The sequence below is a fragment of the Bombina bombina genome, chromosome 6 (genome assembly GCF_027579735.1).
Source record: "Bombina bombina isolate aBomBom1 chromosome 6, aBomBom1.pri, whole genome shotgun sequence".
Taxonomy (NCBI): Eukaryota; Metazoa; Chordata; class Amphibia; order Anura; family Bombinatoridae; genus Bombina; species Bombina bombina.
The window spans coordinates 166,488,190-166,513,099 of NC_069504.1; the positions used below are offsets into that span (position 1 = coordinate 166,488,190).

Sequence of the window (24,910 nt, forward strand, 5' to 3'; positions counted from 1 at the left end):
CAATGCCAGGGGAGTTGCTAGTGTAAAAATCACATTCTCTAACAAATTAGAGAATGCAATATTCTCATTAGAATGGCCCTTTAATGTGTCAGTTGTATAACAGGCAGAAACTATAAATGTGCACATTATACTGTTGTTTACAATTATATCATAGACCAGTGGTTCTCCACCCGGTAAATGTTAGCCAGACATATCCAGGGCCCTGTAGTGTATGTATATGTGTGTATATATAAATATATTAGAAACAAGTTTGAGCAATGGCACTACACTTAGATACGCTCCCCAATATATCTATAGTGGTCAATAATAATTACTTATTGTGAAGTCATTCTATGCTGTTTGAGGGAGGGGTGCTACCGCACAAAAATAGCATTCATACAAGGAGTGGAGGTGATAAAGTCACTTCCACGAAAGAATGCGGATAAAGCACTCACTGTCTTAACCTCTTGTGTGGCGTCAACTTCCAGAGTATAAAACTTAACTTTTATTTATTTGGCTAAAATAATTAGAGAAGGGGGAAAAAAGGGGAAACATAAACAATTAAAAACCTAAGATAGAGTAGTCCTGTATAGATTCTGTTATATACAGTAATTGTGTAAATCGGCCTTTGGGGTACGATAGCCCAAATAATAGTATTACAGTATAATCTATACAGAAATCGGTGTGGCACACCGGCTCAATTGAATAAAGCTGTATTGCTGTTGTGTAGATTATTATAACGCTACCCAGTGGGGGATTACTTCAGCTCAGCTGAGTTAGAAATTGTGGGTATTCAGCAATAGCAAGGATATCCCATACAACAAGTAATCAGCTTTGATAAAGCCTTTGATAAAGCCCTAAACTGGCGAAACGCGTTAGGTGTAGATACAGAGCACTGTTTAGCTCTTTTTTAAAATTAAGAGAAAGTAGTCTGTTACGTTGTACTGTGGCTCACCGGCATCAATAGGGTGTCAGCGTGGTACACCACTTAGGATACAATACTTAGAGGGACATCCACTGACTAATATCGCTTATAACACAAGCTCAAATTCATGACCTCTTTATAGCGTAACCAGTAATATGTTAAAGGTTGAAAGATACAATACGGCTATATCTAATATGGGGCATTTATGCGAGTAACTGGGCTAATTTAGGGTACTAGTAAAACCTAAATTATTAGGAATTACTGTAAAAATCAGGCAAGTAATAGAGAGATAGATTCACAAACAGTAGTCTAACAGAAGATACTGCCTTCCGGCAGCTCAATACTATTTTGAGAATAAGAAAACAGCATCCATAATAGCACCTAACTGTATTACAGAAGTGAGCTAAAGTGTACATATTAACAGGGCACTGAGTCACAAGTAGCGATTTTCTGGCAGGTACATTATTGCTGCCTAAAAAACTAAAATTAACTACATTACGCTTTACTTCTGTAACAAAACTATATATTTGAACACTGACTGTGATCTTATTAAAGGGATATTACCTATGACCATTGAACTATAACTCAGTGAATTCTAACTCACTATAACACCCACTGCAGGTGCTGTACAACACTGCAAGCAGTACCGTTAATGCTCAATGAACTTTAGGAACTACAACCAGTGCAATAAACTGTACCCAAATACTTAACATTTTGTAGTGGTATTACCGCACCAAAATATGCTGGTCTAATCACGCCAACAACCAGTGATAGTATATAACACTTTAGTGGGGCTTGCATATGAACAGCACAGTAACATGATTTCTGCTGAACATAAATAAAGTTACTTTGTGCAGTTATATCTAATACCAAACCACTATACTGACGTGACAATATGAAATACTCAGTACTTCCTCAATGCACACTCAGCTATTAGGAAACAGAATAAGAATATAGATTCAAGAGGTTACATTTAAGCCTGAAACAATAACAGCTTGATAACATTAAATTCCAGTTTATTCTCAACACAAAACCATTCCAGACCAGAGGGTCAAATGTGATTACATAAGTGGTATTAGGACATTATAATGCAAATAAACAAATTTACTTGACATTAACCCTACGATAAGTAAATAATAAAGTGAGTGAATGGATAGACAACAGCAGTAATAACTCTGTCGGTTTCAAATGATTTACACTGATACAATAATGAATAACTGAACCTTAAAACTGGTAGTTATCTTATCTCTGGTATCTTAGAGAATAGAAGAAGCCCAACACTATAACATAAGTATTGTTTCCCTCACTGGACAACCCATACAAATCTAGCAAATTTTTGTGTAGATTATCCTATATGTGATTGATTATTTCAAATAAATAACAACCTCATAATATGGATGACAGCAATATGTATACATAAACATATTATGTCAGCATTAAACTGATTACTTGTTGTATGGGATATCCTTGCTATTGCTGAATACCCACAATTTCTAACTCAGCTGAGCTGAAGTAATCCCCCACTGGGTAGCGTTATAATAATCTACACAACAGCAATACAGCTTTATTCAATTGAGCCGGTGTGCCACACCGATTTCTGTATAAATTATACTGTAATACTATTATTTGGGCTATCGTACCCCAAAGGCCTATTTACACAATTACTGTATATAACAGAATCTATACAGGACTACTCTATCTTAGGTTTTTAATTGTTTATGTTTCCCCTTTTTTCCCCCTTCTCTAATTATTTTAGCCAAATAAATAAAAGTTAAGTTTTATACTCTGGAAGTTGACGCCACACAAGAGGTTAAGACAGTGAGTGCTTTATCCGCATTCTTTCGTGGAAGTGACTTTATCACCTCCACTCCTTGTAGAAATATATAAATATATATATATATATATATATATATATATATATATATATATACGGTATATATATATATATATATATAAATAAAATAATGCATTGGTGTAAGTGGGGGAATAAAATATATACATTCATTGGTGTCAGTGGGCTGGTATCACTTAACTGCGGTGCCCAGTTCCAGACCTATCTGCTCCTTGTCCCGCGCTGTCCTCCCACTGAACAGTCGCTATATGTGCACATGTGCACTGGCACTCTGACAGGCCTGCCTAGTATTTCTTGTGTGTGGAGCGGCAGGCCTGTCACAGCTTGAGGGGGGGGGCATTTCAGGTCGTGGCCCACCAGGAGGGCTGTCAAATATAAGATAACAGTACTAAATCATGATTTATTTTTATAATCTTAGGTAGAGTCAGCATCAGAAAACAGGTACCGGTGTAAAAAGGACCACATGATGTGCAAAGCCATGTGTTTATGCATTGCCTACTCATCAACCATTGGTGGCTTGACAACAATTACAGGAACTTCAACCAACTTAATCTTTGCGGAGCAGTTTAATTCGTAAGTATTATTTTACTTGAATATAAGTGTAACTCTTAGGCCGAATTTACTAAAATTAACTCGCAGATAAATTGACTATAATAAAAATTGTTGCTTGTCTCACTCGTAACTCATCTACACTGCAAAATGTTATGATACTGATAGATGTATTAGTGTTTTTGTTAGTGATATGAGAAAGTATTAATCTGTTACAAGAATAGATTTAAAAAATCTCTATCCATCTATCTGTCTGTCTGTCTATCTATTTATCTATCTATTATCTATCTATCTATCTATCTATGTATCTATGTATCTATTTATGTATCTATGTATCTATCTACCTACCAAACATACATAGCAGCTAAGTGCTCTATATTGAAATATCTGAATTTTTATTTTTGCTCGTGTGAATAGATAATCAAAATAATCTGACTTTAAAGTTATATTTCTCTAGAAAGTTAAAAAATATAAACAATAATAAGGTTCCTCAAAAACACCTACAATTTAGGGCCAGATTTTGAGTGGAATGCTATCGTTAGCATAAGGAGCGTAAACTCGATTGCGAGATCTCGGTGTGCTTTAATCTTAAAATTGTATTACAAGTGGCGCGCTGTTTAAATTAAATCAAATTTGTTTGCCCAAACTCGCGCTTATTTACGCTCCCCATATTTTCTATGGGTGGCGTTGAGTGGCGATGTCTGCTCGTATTACAAGTTGAAAGTAAATGCAATATCTCAAATGCAATATCTCAAATGCAATCGCATTTCACACTGAAACTTTTTATGCAAGCTGAAAGGTCACATAAAGAGTTTGGCTAGAGGAAACAGTTGAACTAAACTACTGTATTAACCGCTAAACTGCCACAATCCCTCTAACACGATTAACCCCTAAACCACCCCAAACCTCCACCGCAAGCTACCCCTCTACTCTATTAACCCCTAAACCGCCCTCCCCCACATCACAACAAATACCCCACTACTATATTTACCCCTAAACTGCCACACCCCTACATAACAAACTACCCCTCTACTCTATTAAGCCCTAAACTGCCACAACCCCCACCACAAAATACTCCACTACTCTATTAAACCCTAAACTGCCACATCTCCCTCCGCAAAATACCCACTAACCTAACAACCCCTACATGTAAAAAAACACACACAAAAAACAAAAAAACAATAGTACCTTTAAAAATATAAAAGCTAAACATAACAGAAAAAAACTCTACCCTTACAGAAAACAAAACAATCCTACCATTACAGAAAAAAAAAATTACCAAAAATAAAAAACAGTTATGCTTTTTCTAACATGGTTATAGTTTTTCTAACAGGTTATAGTTATACCCCCTATATGCCATATTGATTGCATTCTCATTGGAAGTTTTTATGCATGATTAATATATGAAACTAGGCTTTGGGGTATCCCATTATTTGCACTTAGTCGTTGCTCCCATGTAGTTATAATAAGCAAACTGTCAAATGTTTTTGATTTTGGTATATAAAAATACTTTGAATTTGAACACTGTTTGGGTTTGTCTCTCCTTTTTTATGACACAGTATGTGGAGTAATTAGCTGGAAATAAGTTTTGTGCTGGTTATAATCTACTTACGACTCTCTGTTGATACAAAATATATATATATATATATATATATATATATATATATACACAGTATATATATATATATATATATATATAAACACGTGTGTATGTGTGTGCACACATACATAAAGACATAATTTGTTGATTAATACATTCTTTAGAACAAAAGTAGCAATATACATTGCAATGCAATTTAATATACTAACAAAATATTTTAAAATTAATTCCAATGCCAATAAATTGTCTTACATGTTTAATCCATGAGCAGTGGCCATTTGTGGACTTATTTCAAGGCTTGTTTAGTAATGCTATCTCACGGATAATTTCACTTTTTAATATCACGGTTATAAAGAAGTGCACACTGAGATAGATCTGACCTTTCAACAGTACGGCTATGTAAATCATATAACAGAGATAATATATTTCTTGTCAGGCATTAGAACTGTCATTTGAAAGCTAGAGTGATAATATGTTTGAACCTTGTACCATTTATTACCTAGAGAATAAAACTGTAAATATAAACAAAAAATATTCAGCTGCAAGTGTGGAGACATTGATATGTTTCTGGATAATTTAAGGGGCAAGACAATTTAGCATTGAACAAAATAAAAATGAACAAAGCTGGACAACCAAAAACAATAAGAAAATAATAAAGAATATCTATATCTATCTATCTATCTATCTATCTATCTATCTATCTGTCTGTCTGTCTCTCTGTCTGTCTTAAAGGGACAGTCAACACAAGAATGTTTGTTGTTTAAAAAGATAGATAATCCCTTTATTACCCATTCCCCAGTTTTGCATAATCAATATGGTTATAAAAATACATGTTTTACTTCTGTAATTATCTTGTATCTAAGCCTCTGCAAACTGCCAAAATATTTCAGTTCTTTTGACAGACTTGCATTTTAGCCAATCAGTGCTCACTCCTAGGTAACTTCACGTGCGTGAGCTCAATGTTATCTATATGAAACACATGAACTAATGCCCTCTAGTGGTGAAAAACTGTCAAAAATGCATTCAGATTAGAGGCAGCCTTCAAGGTCTATGAAATCAGCATAATAACCTCCTAGGTTTAGCTTTCAACTAAGAATACCAAAGTGAACAAAGCAAAATTAATAAAAGTAAATTGAAAAGTTGTTTAAAATTGCATGCCCTATTTGAATCATGAACGTTTTTTTTGGACTTGACTGTCCCTTCAACTGCTCAGGCAGAACATAAACTCAAGAGACAATCATTTTATACTGGATCATAGAAGTAAAAGAAAAGAAAGACACAATAAAAACATACAAAGCACACATAAAGAGTGAGAAGGGAAGACAGTCTAGTTTCATGGACGCTTCAGGCACACAGTTGATAAGGCAAGATAGTGTTCAAAATGTACTGACGCTTTTTCCACCTATCCTTTCTCTACCTGACTGGTTTTCCTGCCTTTAATAGATTTAGGGGTCCATCACAATCTATTGGCTGAGGACTTTTCTACTCTTTTTCTGGCCGAAAAAAGTCAATTTTCAATTTGCCTTGATCACATTAGTACATTTTTGGCTCTTTCCTGCACCCAAAATTTTTCAAGGCCAACTAAGTAATTTGAAAATGATATGCAAATTGATTGTTATAACTTAGGTTTTTAAAATGACTCCTTGTACTTTACAAACCCATTAAAAAGCTGCTTAGATTGAATAGAGAGGTCATTTTTAGATGTCTGACATCTACTGGTAGATGTGCTCAGGGGCTATATAATGTAAGTTATGGTTAAAAGGGACCTCATTTGTGTGATAAAAATAATCTAGTTCTTTATCTGTCTTATAATTAATCAAATCTTTTTGTATGGTCTATAGCATAAATAATGCAGCATCCATGCAGATTAAATTTGTGGTGTTTGTTGTTATTTTGATTATAGAGTAGAATCCTGTATTTTTTTTTTAACTCCATTGATTTGGATAATATTAGCTGTCATGTCCTTGCAAACCAGTTATTAAAGGGACATGAAACATCATGATTCATATAAAGCAAACTTTCCAATTTACTTCTATGATCAATGTTGCACTACTGTGAGCTAGCTGGACATATCAGTAGGCCAGCAATAAGAGGTGTATAAGCACAGCCTCCAATCAACAGCTAGCACTCAGCTACTAAGCCTACCTAGGTATGCTTTTCAACAAATGATACCAAGAAAACTAAGCACATTAGATAATAGAAGTAAATCTGAATCATGTAACAAATATTTTGGGTTTCATGTCCCTTTAATTCGTATATGTATATTTTATCTTACTGTGTAAAACGTAAGGTATTGGAGGTCAGTTAATTATACACGGTAGGAAACAAGATTGTTCTGGTAATCCCTGTCTGATCTCACATTCAACTTTACTGACCTTTGCTTTAAAGATATGCTGACACCAACACATCCTTTCTTTATATGGAAATATGTCACGCTGCCTCAAAGATTTAGCACAGTTTTTCTATGGAATGTCAGGTTCTGATTAAAGGAATCCTATAATCCTAATGTTCTGTACAGATTCTTTCACCTGAAAGATGCTTTTAAAGATTGTTGTCATTAATGGGATCTTGATAGGACAGGTTTTCTTTTCACTTCATATGAGATCATAATTACAAAATGCTCTTGAAGTGCTGGTGGTGAGCAATCTGATGACTGAAAATAGCATACTATATCTTTTACCTAGTTTTGGTTGTGAATGGGTGCCTGGCTGAATATATTTTTTTATATACAGTATATTAATGTTCCTTTCTATGACTAGCAATTGGTTTGATTATACTTTTAACTAGGTTCTTTTAAAAAGTTTTCTAATAGTATTATTATTATTAGAATAGATTCCCTTTTATGCCATTTCATGTTACTAATATACCAGCACATTTGCAGAGACCAATAAAGGAAAGGAGTTGAATAGAAAAATACATATGCATTGGACTATGCTCAGGACTATATTTTAAATAGGAGTTATCCAGACTTGACTCTTATCTGAGTAAACAATAGCTATAAATAAACCCTTATACAGTAAACATGAAGACTATTAATTATTTAATCCCATTCCATGCTAGTTTTTAAGTCAGCATTCTAGTTTGCTTAGAGTAAAGATTAGGGAGTAAATTTACCAAATGTCGGGCAGACATGATTCACTATAGTGAACCATGTCCGCTTGACATTGCTAAATGCCGACAGCATACGCTGTTGGCATTTAATATTGCACAAGTATTTCTTGTGAAATGCTTGTGCAATGCCGCTTCCTAAAAAGTGGCGGACATGTAAAGGAGCAGCGGTTTTAGAGCGGTGCTTTTTAATTGCCATTTCTGCCCCTAGGGGTGGAACTACCATTGTTGCAGCAGCCAGGTATAGTGGCACCAGGGCCCGATTGCAGGGAGCGGGTGGGGGCATAGCAGCCAGTCTATACATAGGCATGTGTCTATGAGGTCATTATGTGTGTATAGGTACTCATGAACATTATACTGTGCAACATACTCGTCAGTATATAGATACATCATTATATAGTGCAGCATACTCATCAGTATATAGATACTTACATCATTATATAGTGCAGCATACTCATCAGTATATACAAATACATCATTATATAGTGTGGCATGTTCATTAGTATATAAAAATACATCATTATACTGTGCAGTATACTCATCAGAATATAAAAATACATCATTAAATAGTGCAGCATCCTTATCAGTATATAGATACATTATTATACAGTGCAGTATACTCATCAGTATATAGATACTCACATCATTTTATAGTGAAGCATACTCATCATTATATACAAATACATCATTATATAGTGTGGCATGCTCATCATTATATAAAAATACATCATTATACTGTGCAGTATACTCATCAGAATATAAAAATACATCATTATATAGTGCAGCATCCTTATCAGTATATAGATACATTATTATACAGTGCAGTATACTCATCAGTATATAGATACTCACATCATTATATAGTGAAGCATACTCATCAGTATATACAAATACATCATTATATAGTGTGGCATGCTCATCATTATATAAAAATACATCATAATACTGTGCAGTATACTCATCAGAATATAAAAATACATCATTATATAGTGCAGCATCCTTATCAGTATATAGATACATTATTATACAGTGCAGTATACTCATCAGTATATAGATACTCACATCATTATATAGTGAAGCATACTCATCAGTATATACAAATACATCATTATATAGTGTGGCATGCTCATCATTATATAAAAATATATCATAATATTGTGCAGTATACTCATCAGAATATAAAAATACATCATTATATAGTGCAGCATCCTTATCAGTATATAGATACATTATTATACAGTGCAGTATACTCATCCGTATATAGATACTCACATCATTCTATAGTGAAGCATACTCATATGTATATAGATACATCATTATACAGTACAACATACTCATCACTGCAGTATATAAATATAAATCACAATAAATAAAACAATAAAACAATCCCTGTGAGCCAATCGCAGTAAGCGCACTGTGCACTTACTGCGATTGGCTCACAGGGATTGTTAAATTGTGATTTATTTTTATTTTCATTTTTTTGCGGATGTTTTCACTGTAACACTGTCAGAGGAAGGGACTGTGCTAGGTCCCAAAACGTCACAGCACGCAGTAAAGATTTTTTGGTGACTTTGCTATCCAAAGACCAGTGAGTGCTTATTTCTATTTTTGAGATATATATATGTATATATATATATATATATATATATATATATATATATATATATATGGAAATCAGGAGACAGCACTCACTGGTCGTGACAATACTGGATTTATTCAGTGACGTTTCGGGGAATACACCCCTTCATCAGACCAGAGTACATAGAATGAAGCAAACATTTATACTGTTCCATAATACCCTTCCCCAGTGTGAAATTGCGCCAAAATTGTTGCCATGGCAACCACCAAGTGTCAACAAACCCCATACAAATGAAAAACAAATGAATTAAAAAACAAAATATACCACAATATACCAAATAAGTGAACATTGCAACCATGTACATATACAGAGCAAGTGGGAATCATAATGCAAACGGTAGATACAATTAAAGATCAAACAGAATATCAATAGAAAAAAGTATTCAGCATAGATAGATGTTATGGATAGGCAGCAGTTAACAGGACCAATGAGCAAAGTTTAGAGTAAACATTTCATTACAGGCTTATACTGAGCAAGCAATATATACATATACAGGGCATACTATCCCCATCATACAGGCAGGTAGACAAGATAGCGGAACGACTATAAGTAGAAATCACACTGCAGGCATACATTAGCATATATTAGCGGGGGGGTGTCCAAGGTATATGTATTGGGACTTATCTCATTAGTATCAATGTAGCGCTGGTAGGAAGAGGGGCTATCAAGGCACATGAACATGGAGTAACCAGTACAACACTCTATGCATACAGATAAGGAGAAGATAAATACCTGATGGGTTTAGAGGGATATAGCTCCGCGGAGAGTCGTGTGTGTTACCGGAGATACAAAAAGCTTGGAGTACTGCACATGCGTATCGCAATTAAGCAACGCCCCTAAGGCTATCGCTATGTGAAAGTTAATTGGTTAGAGGAGACAAGCCCCTATGTTGTCAACAGGCAACAAACAGCTAAAGACAGCAGCAAGAGCAGCTGGAAAAAGAGATCACTGGATTCGCATAGCCAGAGATTGTAACGAACACCCTTACACGGTGTAAAAATTCATATGGGGAAAGTAAAAATTCATATGGGGAAAGTAAAAATAACTCATATGGGGAAAGTAAAAATAACTGATCTGCTATATATAGCACAGACACAGTCCCTAACACAGTCAAATGCAGGAATATTGAGCTAATCAATAGTTGGTAGATCCATTAGCACCGGATGGTAAACGGAAGAATTAATCAAGGGGGCATATTGTACAGAAGAGTACATGCACAGTGGATAAAAAAGTACATGTATAGTATATCAAAAAAGCAAATTTTGAGTTTACAAAAAGCCAAATTTGATTAAAAAATAAACAATTAACCTATTGTATTAAAACAAGGGTGGAAAAAGGCACACACAACACAACTCAAGGGATCGCTATGTATATTCCAAATGCATAAAAAATACACAAAAGATATATATAAGATATAAGATATAGTATGCGGTCATATCCAAATGTCCAATGGCTAAATACACAATGTAAGGCAACCTCCGTTATATGACACACCAAAAAAAATTTTTAAACAGGTATTCATATAAACAAACCCAATAGATAGCAGGTATATACATAGACATAGAATTCAATGTCAAATGCCCACGTTTGGGTCTTAAGGATGAAACCAGGTAATCAATGTCCACAATATCCAAAAGCAATGGAGAACATCAGAAAGTCAAAAAATAAGTCAAATGATAAGTAAACCACAATTGTTTCTGTGGACTAACCACAGAGAGTAAACACAGTGTTTACAGGGAACAAAAAGGTGGTACCTGTGTCTTCTGATGTCACAAGAAGCAATGCCAGTCGATACTCATGTTAAGGCCGTGTGGGTGGACTGTGTTCAATTTATAAATCCATTCAGCCTCTCTACGGAGTAGTAGCTTGTCACGGTCCCCCCCCCCGCGGTTTAGCGGTGGGATGTGGTCAATCAGCTTGAACCTAAGATCAGATACCGTGTGGCCCATCTCCAAAAAGTGCCTGGCGATGGCTGCTCGTATGGCACTTCTGTGATTCGCCATCCTCTTTTTTATGTCATCAGACGTTTTTCCATTGTAGAATAAACCACAATTGCAGTTTAGCATGTATATCACATATTGTGTGGTACACGTTAGGTAATGTTTAATTGTAAACAACTCATTCATGTGAGGATGTCGGAATTGACTGCCTTGGAGCATTGAATTGCACGTCACACAACTGGGGCACTTGAATGATCCTTTTTTAGTGGGTCGGGTTTTGTTTACTGTAACTGTTAATGGGGTCAGTTTTCATCAGTATGTCTTTTAAATTCCTCCCTCTCTTGTAACCAATTCTTGGAGGGCCATACCCATGGTATGGTAATGATGCATCTGATTCAATTATGTCCCATTTCTCTTTCAATGTCATACCCAGTGTCCTTGTGTCTGGGGAGTAAGTAGTGATGAAATTCATTCTGGTCTTGGGGTCCACACTCGTCCTGTTCTCTGTGATATCCTTTCTAGCTTTCTTAATCAGTTCATTATTATAGCCCCTGTTCCGGAACCTTTCCTCCATTTCATTCAGCTGGGTGTTCCTTCTGATGTCAGAAGAGTTATTTCTTGTAACCCGTAGTAGCTGCGCTTTTGAAATAGCTTGTATAAGAGATCTAGGGTGGAAGCTGGAGGCATGCAGCAGTGTATTACGGTCAGTTTCTTTCTTAAACAGGGTTGTACCCAGGCCAGAGTCTTCTTTATAGATTCTTAGATCTAAAAAATCTACTTCGTTGTAGCTTGACACCTCTTTCAGTTTCACATGGTCACCCATTGTATTGAGGTTTCTCACCCATTCCTGAAATGATTCTGTAGTACCTCTCCACACCACGATGATGTCATCAATGTACCTTTTATAAAAAAGTACCTGTTCATGTTCATATACCTTGAAGACATTCTCCTCCATGTGTTCCATAAAGAGATTTGCGAAGGCCGGGGCCATATTGGAGCCCATCGCCGTTCCCATCAACTGGAGGTAAAATCTCTTCTCAAATTTGAAATAGTTCATCTTCAGGCATAGAGCTAGTAAATCAATGATGAACCCAACCGGGGGTCCAATGTAGGGATGTTTTTCCAGACTTCATCTTACGATATCCATACCCATTTCATGAGTTATAATAGTGTAAAGACTTGATACATCCAAACTAGCCAGAACATCACCTGGTAGTATTTTGGTTAGTTCAGCTAGGTCTTTAATTAATGCAGTGGAGTCTCTCAGGTATGACCTCATATTAATCACCATAGGTTGTAGAATGGAGTCTATATACGTGGCCAGAGGTTGAAGGAGTGAACCCCTGGCAGAGACAATCGGTCTCCCAGGTGGATGGTCCAGTTGTTTATGAATTTTAGGCAGTGTATACAGGATTGGTCTGATTGGGTAGTCAGTAATCATCCAGTCCCGTAATCTTAAATCAATCCAATTCATCTCTGCCCCATGTTCAATAAGGGCATCAATCTGTGCTTTGTGGGTAATGGTCGGGTCGCAGGGCAGTGCCATATAAGTCGCAGTATCTGCCAGTTGTTTATCAATCTCCATTTTGTAGTCTTTGTAGTCTTGTAGGACTATCGCACCCCCTTTGTCCGCCGGGCGTATGACAATTGAATCATCAGCTGTAAGCGATCTTATGGTATCCCAGTCAGAGGTAGTCATGTTGTTTCTATACTTCATCTGGCAGCCAGCATTCAGTTTTTGTTGTATAATCCTCGTGTATGTCCTTATACTAGGATTAGTAGTGAGAGGATCAAATGAACTTGGTTTCTTAAATGAGTGGGGCTGGTCCTCAAATGTTTTCCCTTGGAAGTAATCCCCCAATTTCAATTGTCTTTGGAATTTCATTGTATCAATGTATGTGGAGAATTTATTCGTAGCTGTAGTAGGTACAAATGATAGTCCCTTCTTTAGAACCTTTATTTCTTGTTCACTCAGGGTATGTTGGCTCAGGTTCACTGTCACATCCTCCTCCCCGCCCCTTCTGACATGCGGTCTTCTCCTCTGCCTCTGGAGCGGGTAGTAATTCCTAAAAAAGGCTGTGTGCCTGTATTGCTTTGTTGTTCTTGTTGTGGGTTGACGGTGCTATCTGAGTCCGACCCTGAGCTTGTGTCCACCGTATTTAACTGGCGGTGTCCATAGGTCCTGATTCGTCTTTGTCTCCTGGGTTTTTGTCTTTATAGTCGTCCATAACGTAGCCCAATTTCTTATTCTTGAAGGCTACTAGCGCGTTGTTATACTCGCGTAATTGTGTCGCTATTTTCTCAGTCCAGTTCTCAGACTTATCTTGTTGCAAGATCAGACTTTTAGCCTCTTCAATGATACTAATATCATCCTTTGTCTTTTGTAGCAAATTTCTAATTTCCTCCACTACTAGTAGTATTAAATCCAGGGAACATTTGTTTAGGACCGCATACCACTTTTTGCAAAACTCAGGATTCTGTCTGCCAATGGTGGGTACGTTGTTAATTCTGAAACCCCTAGGTATTAGTCTTTTCCTGTGGTATTCAGAGAGGTATATTCTGTGTAGTTTTAAATCTACCTCTTTTTTCTTAAGTTTCATGATTTGGTTAAATACAGTCATTGCATCTTCTGCTTGGTTACTTGGTAATAAAGTGTCGAACAATATCCGTGATGCATCTGTGTCACTCAAGGACAAATTTTCAACACCCTCAATCTCAGGTGGAATAGTAGCCGTGGCCTGTGTTAACCCACTTGGTTCCATAATGTTTAGGTGCTCGTAGCAGTACTTGGTGCAAAGTGAACACAATAGTCCTTCACCGTGGTGAATGTAAAATGAAGACACAACTGTTCCAAATAACAACTGAGTGGTGGGTCCAATGCAGTAAACAATGGTGGGTGCAGCCAGAGGGTTAGATATACAGCAGGTATTGGAAGGCGCACTCTCACTAACACTTTAGTTCCAAATGCCAGGGTGCTAGAATATGGTGTCTAATATGGAAATCAGGAGACAGCACTCACTGGTCTTGACAATACTGGATTTTTTCAGTGATGATTCGGGGAATACACCCCTTCATCAGACCAGAGTACATAGAATGAAGCAAACATTTATGCTGTTCCATAAGACCCTCCCCCAGTGTGAAATTGCGCCAAAATTGTTGCCATGGCAACCACCAAGTGTCAACAAACCCCATACAAATGAAAAACAAATCAATTAAAAAAACAAAATATACCACAATATACCAAATAAGTGAACATTGCAACCATGTACATATACAGAGCAAGTGGGAATCATAATGCAAATGGTAGATACAATTAAAGATCAAACAGAATATCAATAGAAAAAAGTATTCAGCTTAGATAGATGTTATGGATGGGCAGCAGTTAACAGGACCAATGAGCAATGCTTAGAGTAAACATTTCATTACAGGCTTATACTGAGCAAGCAATATATACATATACAGGTCATACTATCGCCATCATACAGGCAGGTAGACAAGATAGCAGAACGACTATAAGTAGAAATCACACTGCAGGCATACAGAGTTGTGTATGTTACCGGAGATAGAAAAATCTTGGAGTACTGCACATGCGTATCGCAATTAAGCAACGCCCCTAAGGCTATCGCTATGTGAAAGTTAATTGGTTAGAGGAGACAAGCCCCTATGTTGTCAACAGGCAACAAACAGCTAAAGACAGCAGCAAGAGCAGCTGGAAAAAGAGATCACTGGATACGCATAGCCAGAGATTGTAAGGAACACCCTTACACGGTGTAAAAATTCATATGGGGAAAGTAAAAATAACTCATATAGGGAAAGTAAAAATAACTGATCTGCTATATATAGCACAGACACAGTCCCTAACACGGTCAAATGCAGGAATATTGAGCTAATCAATAGTTGGTAGATCCATTAGCACCGGATGGTAAACGGAACACCCCCGCTAATATATGCTAATGTATGCCTGCAGTGTGATTTCTACTTATAGTCGTTCCACTATCTTTTCTACCTGCCTGTATGATGGGGATAGTATGCCCTGTATATGTATATATTGCTTGCTCAGTATAAGCCTGTAATGAAATGTTTACTCTAAGCATTGCTCATTGGTCCTGTTAACTGCTGCCCATCCATAACATCTATCTATGCTGAATATTTTTTTCTATTGATATTCTGTTTGATATTTAATTGTATCTACCGTTTGCATTATGATTCTCTGTATATGTACATGGTTGCAATGTTCACTTATTTGGTATATTGTGGTATATTTTGTTTTTTTAATTCATTTGTTTTTCATTTGTATGGGGTTTGTTGACACTTGGTGGTTGCCATGGCAATAATTTGGCGCAATTTCACACTGGGGGAGGGTCTTATGGAACAGTATAAATGTTTGCTTCATTCTATGTACTCTGGTCTGATGAAGGGGTGTATTCCCCGAAACGTCACTGAATAAATCCAGTATTGTCTAGACCAGTGAGTGCTGTCTCCTGATTTCCATATTCTACACCATATTCTAGCACCCTGGCATTTGGAACTAAAGTGTTAGTGAGAGTGCACCTGCCAATACCTGCTTTATATATACTGTACATATATATATATTTTTTAGAATATAAAATAAAATGATACAAAATTACTATTTCCCTGCCTGTAAGTCCCAGTCTTCTTTTGTCTTTGGTTTGATTTTTCGTTCTAAAATGAAAAGTATTACAAATTATATAAAACTACCTTTAGGTTATATGTATAATATTTATTATGACAAGATAAAATACTATTGTATACACTTGGTTCCATAACCTCCTCTAACTGTCCCATTTTAAAGATGCTAATATTCCAAAATCCAAACTATTCTGAAATCCAAACTTTTTCCAGTCTCAAGCAGTTTGGATAAAGGTTTATATATATATATATATATATATATATATATATATATATATATATATATATATATATATATATATATATATATATATATATATATATAAAATCATTATACAGAGAAGCATGTAATGTATATTGTTTATTGTTTATTACCTTCAGGGGGAGGGCACAAAAAGTTTTGAACCAGGCTCTCTGTTGAGGTGGTCCACTACTGGTAAAGATCAATGTGCAGTTTGTTACATGTAAATAAAGTTTTATGAAAGCTGAGAGTAGAGTATCCTGTTAGCACATTTAAAAACCTTTGGTGATACCTCATTAAAGAAATGATAAAGTTTAAAAATGAAGTATGTTCTAAGTAAGTGTTTAAAATATTGTGAATATCCTCTAAAACCTCCTAATTGTTTGCTATTGTTTAGCAATATTCAAGAAATGATTTATCTATTGCTCTCATTTTTCAGAAATAAAGCATGTGTTTATTACAACTATCTAATATTTTTAAAATACTTTTTAAGGCGCTATCCAAAAAGCTCAGAAATTAATTTTGGAACATGGTTCGTACTTTGCATTCCAATAACAGTCATCCTCCTGCTGCTGTCATGGGTTTGGTTGCAGTGGCTCTTCTTGGGCTTTAAGTGAGTATATGTATTTATAGAAACATTTTGACATTGGCTTTAAATAAGTGTATGTATTTATAGAATTTTTTTTAACCTGCCTTTAAGTGTATGTATTTATACAATTTTTTTTTACACTAGCTTTAAGTAAGTGTTTGTATTTATAGAAACATTTTTACATTTTTTATCTCTGTTATTGTAAGCATGTGTTTTTCTATCAGGGCAATGAGTGTTTTCCGTATTTTTACACAATCTGGCCACATTTCACCTATGCCCATAGAATGTTCCTGTTCAGCCTGCTAACGCTGGCAGGGAAAAATATATTACATTAAAAAAAAACTGTACACTTTGAATTTCCTTTAAAGGGACATGAAACCCAAACATTTTCTTTCATGATTCAGATAGAGAATACAATTTCAAACAGCTTTCCAATTTGCTTCTATTATTTAATATCTTAAATTTAATTTCTTGTTATCCTTTGCTGTAAGGTTTATCTAGGCAAGTTCAGGAGCAGCAGAGAACCTAGGTTCTAGCTGTTGATTGGTGGCTGCATATATATATTGACTGTGATTGGCTCACCCATGTGTTCAGTTAGAAACCATTAGTGCATTGCTGCTCCTTCAAAAAATGATACCAAGAGAATAAAACAGATTAGATAATAGAAGTAAATTAGAAAGTTGTTTAAAATTATATTTTCTATCTGAATCATGAAAGAAAATGTTTGAGTTTCATGTCCCTTTAATAATTAAATTCACAGTATTTTTGCAAGAGCAGTGGTGTTATATTATGTGTACATTAAATTGTGTTTTTCTGTGCAATTTCATTATGAAATTAAATTTTTTGCATCTTCTTCACATACAGTACTTAAATGCAGGGAAAAATTTTCAAGGTAAAAATCTGCCTTTATGGAATTCCAACAGGAGGTTCATAGTAATGAGGAGATTTCTTAGAGAATCTCACATACCCAGATACTTTTAGATAATAAGGCAAATAGGGAGAAATGAGAGTTCAAAAATAGAAGACAGTAATAAAATAGAGCATTTAATTTTAGACTACATTGTCCCTTTAAACTCTATACCTAACTTATGCTTCAAGGTCTTCAGAGCAAGGAACTCCCCCCCCCCCCCCCAGTAATTGTTGTGCTCACTACATTTCTTGAATATCCAATTTACTGTATATATGGTAAATACCATGAGATTTAAGTATACTTTTATTATTTATTTTGCCAAATTTCATGTAATTTAACGCTAAAAACAATTGTGGCTTTTTTTAACTATTCAAGCTTAAAATGCACCCTTAGTGGCTTTTCAAGGCTAACCATGCCACATATATGTCTCTACTTGGATTTAGCAGATAACAATGGCAAAAAAATTACTTTATACCAATATGATGACTGTGGTTAGCCTTTCTGTATGCAGACTCAAGCCTGGAATGGTTTCTCCAAATAAGGATAGTTGTGGTTGTGGTTTTGAAAAACAATTACAGCAAACAAAATATTAATTCATTTTAAAAATGTTTAGACTAATACGTTATTCTACAGCTATACAACAGAAATATGTTCCATTTGCAAAATGTTTACTGTCTCTTTAAAGGGACATAATCCCCATATGCTAAATCAATTGAAAGTGATGCAGCATAGCTGTAAAAAACCTGACAAGGAAACCTCAGATGAACATCTCTGTGTAAAAAATGGAAGATATTTAACCTCAAGATTTCTTCAGCACACAAGAGTAAGTGTTTTGTGAACAGTTATTCTTCAGCTGCTGTCCAGCTGCAATTTGAAAAAAACAAAACAAAAAAAACAATAGCCAATCAGCATCAGCAGTGCTGATGTCATGCTCTATTTTCTATGATCTCGTGAGATTTCCCTGAAATCTCATGGGATTTCATATCAAACCTCCATAAACTGAGTAGGGAAATAACATGACTGTGCCTGCATGTGCCAGATGCATGTTTCCTTGCAAGTCATGGGACTATAGCCTGATTGGCTGCTTAAGTGTCCCTTTACAATGGGATGTGGCTACTGAGGAAATTTTGCTGTAAAATATCTTCCTTTTTTACAAAGAGATGTTCAGGTGATATTTTCTAGTCAGCTTTTTTACAGCTATGCTGTATTATTTTCAAGGTCTTCAACATTTGGGTATCATGCCCCTTCAATTTAGTGAACTATTGTGCAATTTACTGTTGACATAGAAGTAATAATAATAATTATATATATATATATATATATATATTTATTTGTCTAGAATGATTATAACTTGCATTCATATTCTTAGCTTTACAGAAATGTTTAAATGTGGAAAAGAAAGGACAGAAAGAGAAAAGGCTTCTGCAAAAGTGATTTTGGATGAATACAAAAAACTTGGACGATTTAGGTAACTGTCTTCTCATTTTAAAAGTAACAGTTTTAATACTTAAAAAAAAAATCATGCTAAAGACAACTTGTCTTAATTTGTATTACAGCTATCAAGAAACTGTTACTCTGATTTTGTTCATTCTGATGGCTCTATTGTGGTTTACACGAGATCCTGGCTTTTTTCCTGGATGGTCTTCTCTCTTTCCTGAGTAAGCAGATATTTGTGATTATTTTACAGTCTAGTTTCTTATTTTAAAGGGACATAAAAACCAATTTTTTATTTTATAATTCGGAGAGTGCATATCATTTCCAAAAGTTAAAATTTACTTCTTTTATCATATTTATTTCATCCTCATGGTTTTCTTTGTTAAATAGAGTAACTAGGTAGGTAGTGTGCACGTTTGGACAGCTATATGGAAGCAGTTTTGCAATAATGCTTTTGAGCTCTAGATGGCTGCAGTTTCTGCACAGTGTATAACAATTAGTATTCTTGCAAAAATGCTGACATGTAGTGCTCCAGAAAAGTGCATGCTCCTGAGCCTTCCTACCTGGTTTTCAATAAAAGATACCAATAGAATGAAGCACATTTAATAAAAGAAATGTTTAAACTTAAATTGTACACTTTATCAAATCTTAAGTTTCCAATGTATAATTAAAGGGGCATCTATCTCAAAACCTTTCTCTGTCTTATCTAAAACAGAATGTTTCAGCATTTATTAAAGTTAACTTTTGGTAAATAAACCATTTTTATGGGGATTGTCACTATCACCTAGTGAGTCCCATGACTTAATTGTACAAAGTCAAGCACTTTTTGTTAGATTCGCATTAAATTAATAATAAAAAAAACTTATACCTTTTTAATTAAACATCTTTTTTACCTTTTTGCTTTTTCATATAAATGACAAACATTTTACTAACAGTTGATCATTGGCCATTGCAGTGTTATTTCTGCCAGTAGTTAAGATGGCGGGGACAATTGTGGGGTAGGGGAGGGAAGGGAGCTGTTTGGGAGGGATCAGGGGGTCTGATGTGTCAGGTGGGAGGCTGATCTATACACTAAAGCTAAAATTAACCCTGCAAGCTCCCTACAAACTACCTAATTAACCCCTTCACTGCTAGCCATAATACACGTGTGAGGCGCAGCAGCATTTAGCGGCCTTCTAATTACCAGAAAGCAACGCCAAAGTCATATATGTCTGCTATTTCTGAACAAAGGGGATCCCAGAGAAGCATTTACAACCATTTGTGTCATAATGGCACAAGCTGTTTGTAAATAATTTCAGTGAGAAACCTAAAGTTTGTGAAAAAGTGAACAATTTTTTTTTATTTGGTAGCATTTAGCGGTGAAATGGTGGCATTAAATATACCAAAATGGGCCTAGATCAATACTTTGGGTTATCTACTACACTACACTTAAGCTAAAACTAACTCTACAAGCTCCCTACATGCTCCCTAATTAACCCCTTCACTGCTGGGCATAAAACACGTGGCATTTAGCAGCCTTCTAATTACCAAAAAGCAACACCAAAGCCATATAAGTCTGCTATTTCTGAACAAAGGGGATCCCAGTGATGCATTTACAATCATTTACGCCATAATTGCATAAGTTGTTTGTAAATAATTTCTGTGAGAAACCTAAAGTTTGTGAAAAAGTGAAAAAATTTTTTTATTTGATCACATTTGGCGGTGAAATGGTGGCATTAAATATACCAAAATGGGCTAGATCAATACTTTGGGTTGTCTACTACACTACACTTAAGCTAAAATTAACTCTACAAGCTGCCTACATGCTCCCTAATTAACCCCTTCACTGCAGGGCATAAAACACGTGTGGTGCGCAGTGGCATTTAGCAGCCTTCTAATTACCAAAACGCAACGCCAAAGCCATATATGTCTGCTATTTCTGAACAAAGGGGATCCCAGAGAAGCATTTACAACCATTTATGCCATAATTGCATAAGTTGTTTGTAAATAATTTCTGTGAGAAACCTAAAGTTTGTGAAAAAGTGAACAATTTTTTTTTATTTGATCGCATTTGGCAGTGAAATAGTGGCATGAAATATACCAAAATGGGCCTAGATCAATACTTTGGGATGTTTTCTAAAAAAAATATATATACATGTCAAGGGATATTCAGTTATTCCTGACAGATATCAGGGTTCCAATGAAATAGCAAAGTGCTTCTTGTATTTATTTCCCTATAACTTGCAAAAAAAGCAAAGAACATGTTAACATTGGGTATTTCTAAACTCAGGACAAAATTTAGAAACTATTTAGCATGGTTGTTTTTTGGTGGTTGTAGATCTGTAACAGATTTTGGGGGTCAAAGTTAGAAAAAGTGTGTTTTTTCCATTTTTTCCTCATATTTTATAATATTTTTAATAATAAATTATAAGATATGATGAAAATAATGGTATCTTTAGAAAGTCCATTTAGTGGTGAGAAAAACGGTATATAATATGTGTGGGTACAGTAAATGAGTAAGAGGAAAATTACAGCTAAACACAAACACCGCAGAAATGTAAAAATAGCCCTGATCCTTAAAGTGAAAGTTAAGTTAATAGTTCCAGAAGTCATTCATCCTTACAAAATACTGACAGCAATACGATCGCTAACTTATTTTATTATATATTTTTTCATAATTGCACTTTTATTCTATATATTTTCTTCTTACCGTTACTAGGCAAACTCCTCCCACCCTCTACTTCCTCTATTTTAGCAATGTGACGTATAGAGTGGTCCCACCCGCTCTATACGTATCTCTCGTGATTGTGCACAAAGTACCTTTCTAATGCCAAAGCCTTTTCTGACACTCTACTCTGCATGCACTTCGCAGTGATACCGCTATACAATGTGCATGCGTTACTAACAGTGACCCGTTTACACATATGAGCCTTAGTCTGTGCAAAATATAATGTGCATGCGCGAAACGGGAGCGTGCTCCTAAACTCATTAAGCAAAAGAAAAATTGTTAGGTGATTTATGCCCTTTATGGATTAAAACAAGACTCTGCATCAACTATGTAATTTTCCATGGGAGTTTTGACATGGACCCCCCTCCAGCATGCCATAGTCCAGGTGTTAGTCCCCTTGAAAAAACTTTTCCATCACTATTGTGGCCAGCAAGTGTCCCTGTGGGTTTTAAAATTTGCCTGCCTATTGAAGTCTATGGCGGTTCGCCTGTTCGCGAACATTTGTGGAAGTTTGCGTTCGCCGTTCGCGAACCCAAATTTTTATGTTTGCGACATCACTAGAAAATTAAACAAATGAGACATTTTCAGTAATTAGGGTGGTTAAGGGAAGTGGGGTGGGATGTAGTAGTTTCACTTACATGCAGTGGATATCCGCAGTATGTAAACATGGTGGTTAATGAGGGTGTGCATTGCCAGGTGTTTTAAGGCTGCAGGTGAGAGGTTGTGCTGTTTGTGATTGGTTTGATACACTTGCAGGGGCAGGAATAATAAATGCTTAGAAGAGGTTTAACTGTTTGAGATTTGCGGCTGATATGTATGTGATTGCGCATGCGTTTGTTAGGCCTTCAGGGAGTTACGTTGCTTTTTTAGTCAGTGCAAGGGTTGCTGCGCCTGCAATATGTGGCGAGATACGAATAGAGTAGATTTTCTGAAATCTGCGCGCGTAAGTCCTTATGCTCTATATTGAATACAAAATTGTGCTGCTGTTCTATGTTAGTCTATGGGTAAAAAAAAATACTTCCGAAGGGTGAAATATACGCGCGTAACTGGTATGCTACGCTGTATATGTAATACCAAAATTGCGTAAAATCTGGCGGTGGAGGATTTTGCGGGCGACGCTGCATATGTAATGAGGCCAAAATGAGCATAGATTTGCAATCCTTGGACACCCCCCTTGAAAAGTCACTTGATTTATTTTTTATATTTCCTTGGCTGTGTTTTAATGATCATTTAAAGGGACATTAAAGGGTCATTATAGCATTAAAATGGTGATATGACAACCCAATCAAATGGTCTGAGCTTGCAGGGAGAGCAAGCAGACCCCATCATACACTCTAGCAGGTAAAATAGATAATTGAAACACATTAAAGGAAAGGAGAAAATGTAATACATTGTCACTTTAAATGGATATAAAAGTGCAAACAAGTGCAAAAATAGAGCCTTTTATTTTTGCCTTGTTACTTTCATATGACTGCAAGGGTTAAATAAATGAAAAAATGCTGACGAAAATGGTCAGTATTCATTCGTTTTCTTTATTGTTTTTTTATGGGTTTAATACTTACCTTAACGTGCTCTGTAGAGCGTGCTAACCCGATGCCAGAGCTCCAGAGCTAACAGGATGTTTAGTGTGCTCGGCTCCCAGGACCTGCACTAAAGATAGAAGATTATAAGAGTATAAATTAAAGGGATAGTCTAGTCAAAATTAAAATTCTGGTGTAGACTGTCCCTTTAACCTAAAATTACATAAAATAAAAAAATCTAAGATTACATAAAATAAAAAACAAAATTACCAAATTTTAAAAAATTATACCTAATCCCTATGAAAATAAAAAGTCCCCCCCAAACTAAAAACTCCCCCTACTCTAAGAATAATCTACTAGTAGCCCTTAAAAGTGCTTTTTGCAGAGCATTGCCCCAAGATAATCAGCTCTTTTACATTAAAATACACAAAGTCCCCCCAACAGTAAACCCCCCCACCCACCAAACCCCCCAAAATAATAGAACCTAACACTAAAAAAAATTAAACTACCCATTGCCCTGAAAAGGGCATTTGTTTGGGCATTGCCCTTAAAAGGGCATTTAGCAATTGTACTGCCCATCCCTAATCTAAATAAAACAAACCCCACAAAAACCCTTAAAAAAACCTAAGTCTAAACCCCAGGTTGGTACTCACCTTTCCTGATGTTTGGCGGAGAATATCCTGTTCCAGGCGGTGAAGTCTTCTTCCAAGTGGCGACCTATCCTTTCTTCTTCCAGGAACAATCCGGAGCAGAGCGGGGGCCGAGCTGAAGACCGATGACCGTGGAGCTGAAGACCAGTGACCCTGGAACTAAAGACCAGCGCCCGCAGAGCCATGGAGCGTGCAGGATCCTCTTTCTACGATCGCCGCCGTACACTGGATAGAGAATTTAAGGTTCGCAATTAAAAATGGCATCCCTTGAATTCCTATTGGCTGATTTGATTCTTCAAATTCAAATCAACCAATAGGATGAAAGCTACTCAAATCCTATTGGCTGTTCAAATCAGCCAATAGGATGCGAGCTACTGAAATTCTATTGGCTATTCAAATCAGCCAATAGAATTTCAATAGGTAGTTTGCGTTGTGGGTTAATGGCGGATTAGGGATTAATAGTTTTTAATAGGTCATTTGCGATGTTAGGGTTGGCGGATTTAGGGGTTAATAGTTTAGTTATTACTTGCGATGTGGGTTTGATGGCGGATATAGGGGTTAATACACTTTATAATTTATTGCGGTGGGGGATTGCGGTTGACAGGTAGATAGATGTT

At 35.9% G+C, this 24,910-nt stretch overlaps 1 protein-coding gene across 2 annotated transcripts in view; it reads left to right on the forward strand.

Annotated features, from left to right (window-relative positions):
* SLC13A1 (solute carrier family 13 member 1) overlaps nt 1–24,910 on the forward strand; it is a 258,307-nt gene that overhangs the window by 169,069 nt on the left and 64,328 nt on the right. For both annotated transcript variants that reach the window (XM_053716667.1, XM_053716666.1), the window contains 4 exons: nt 3,175–3,329; nt 16,977–17,096; nt 19,352–19,450; nt 19,539–19,640. In XM_053716667.1, coding sequence (XP_053572642.1) covers nt 3,175–3,329; nt 16,977–17,096; nt 19,352–19,450; nt 19,539–19,640 — 476 coding nt within the window. The remainder of the gene's footprint in view (nt 1–3,174; nt 3,330–16,976; nt 17,097–19,351; nt 19,451–19,538; nt 19,641–24,910) is intronic.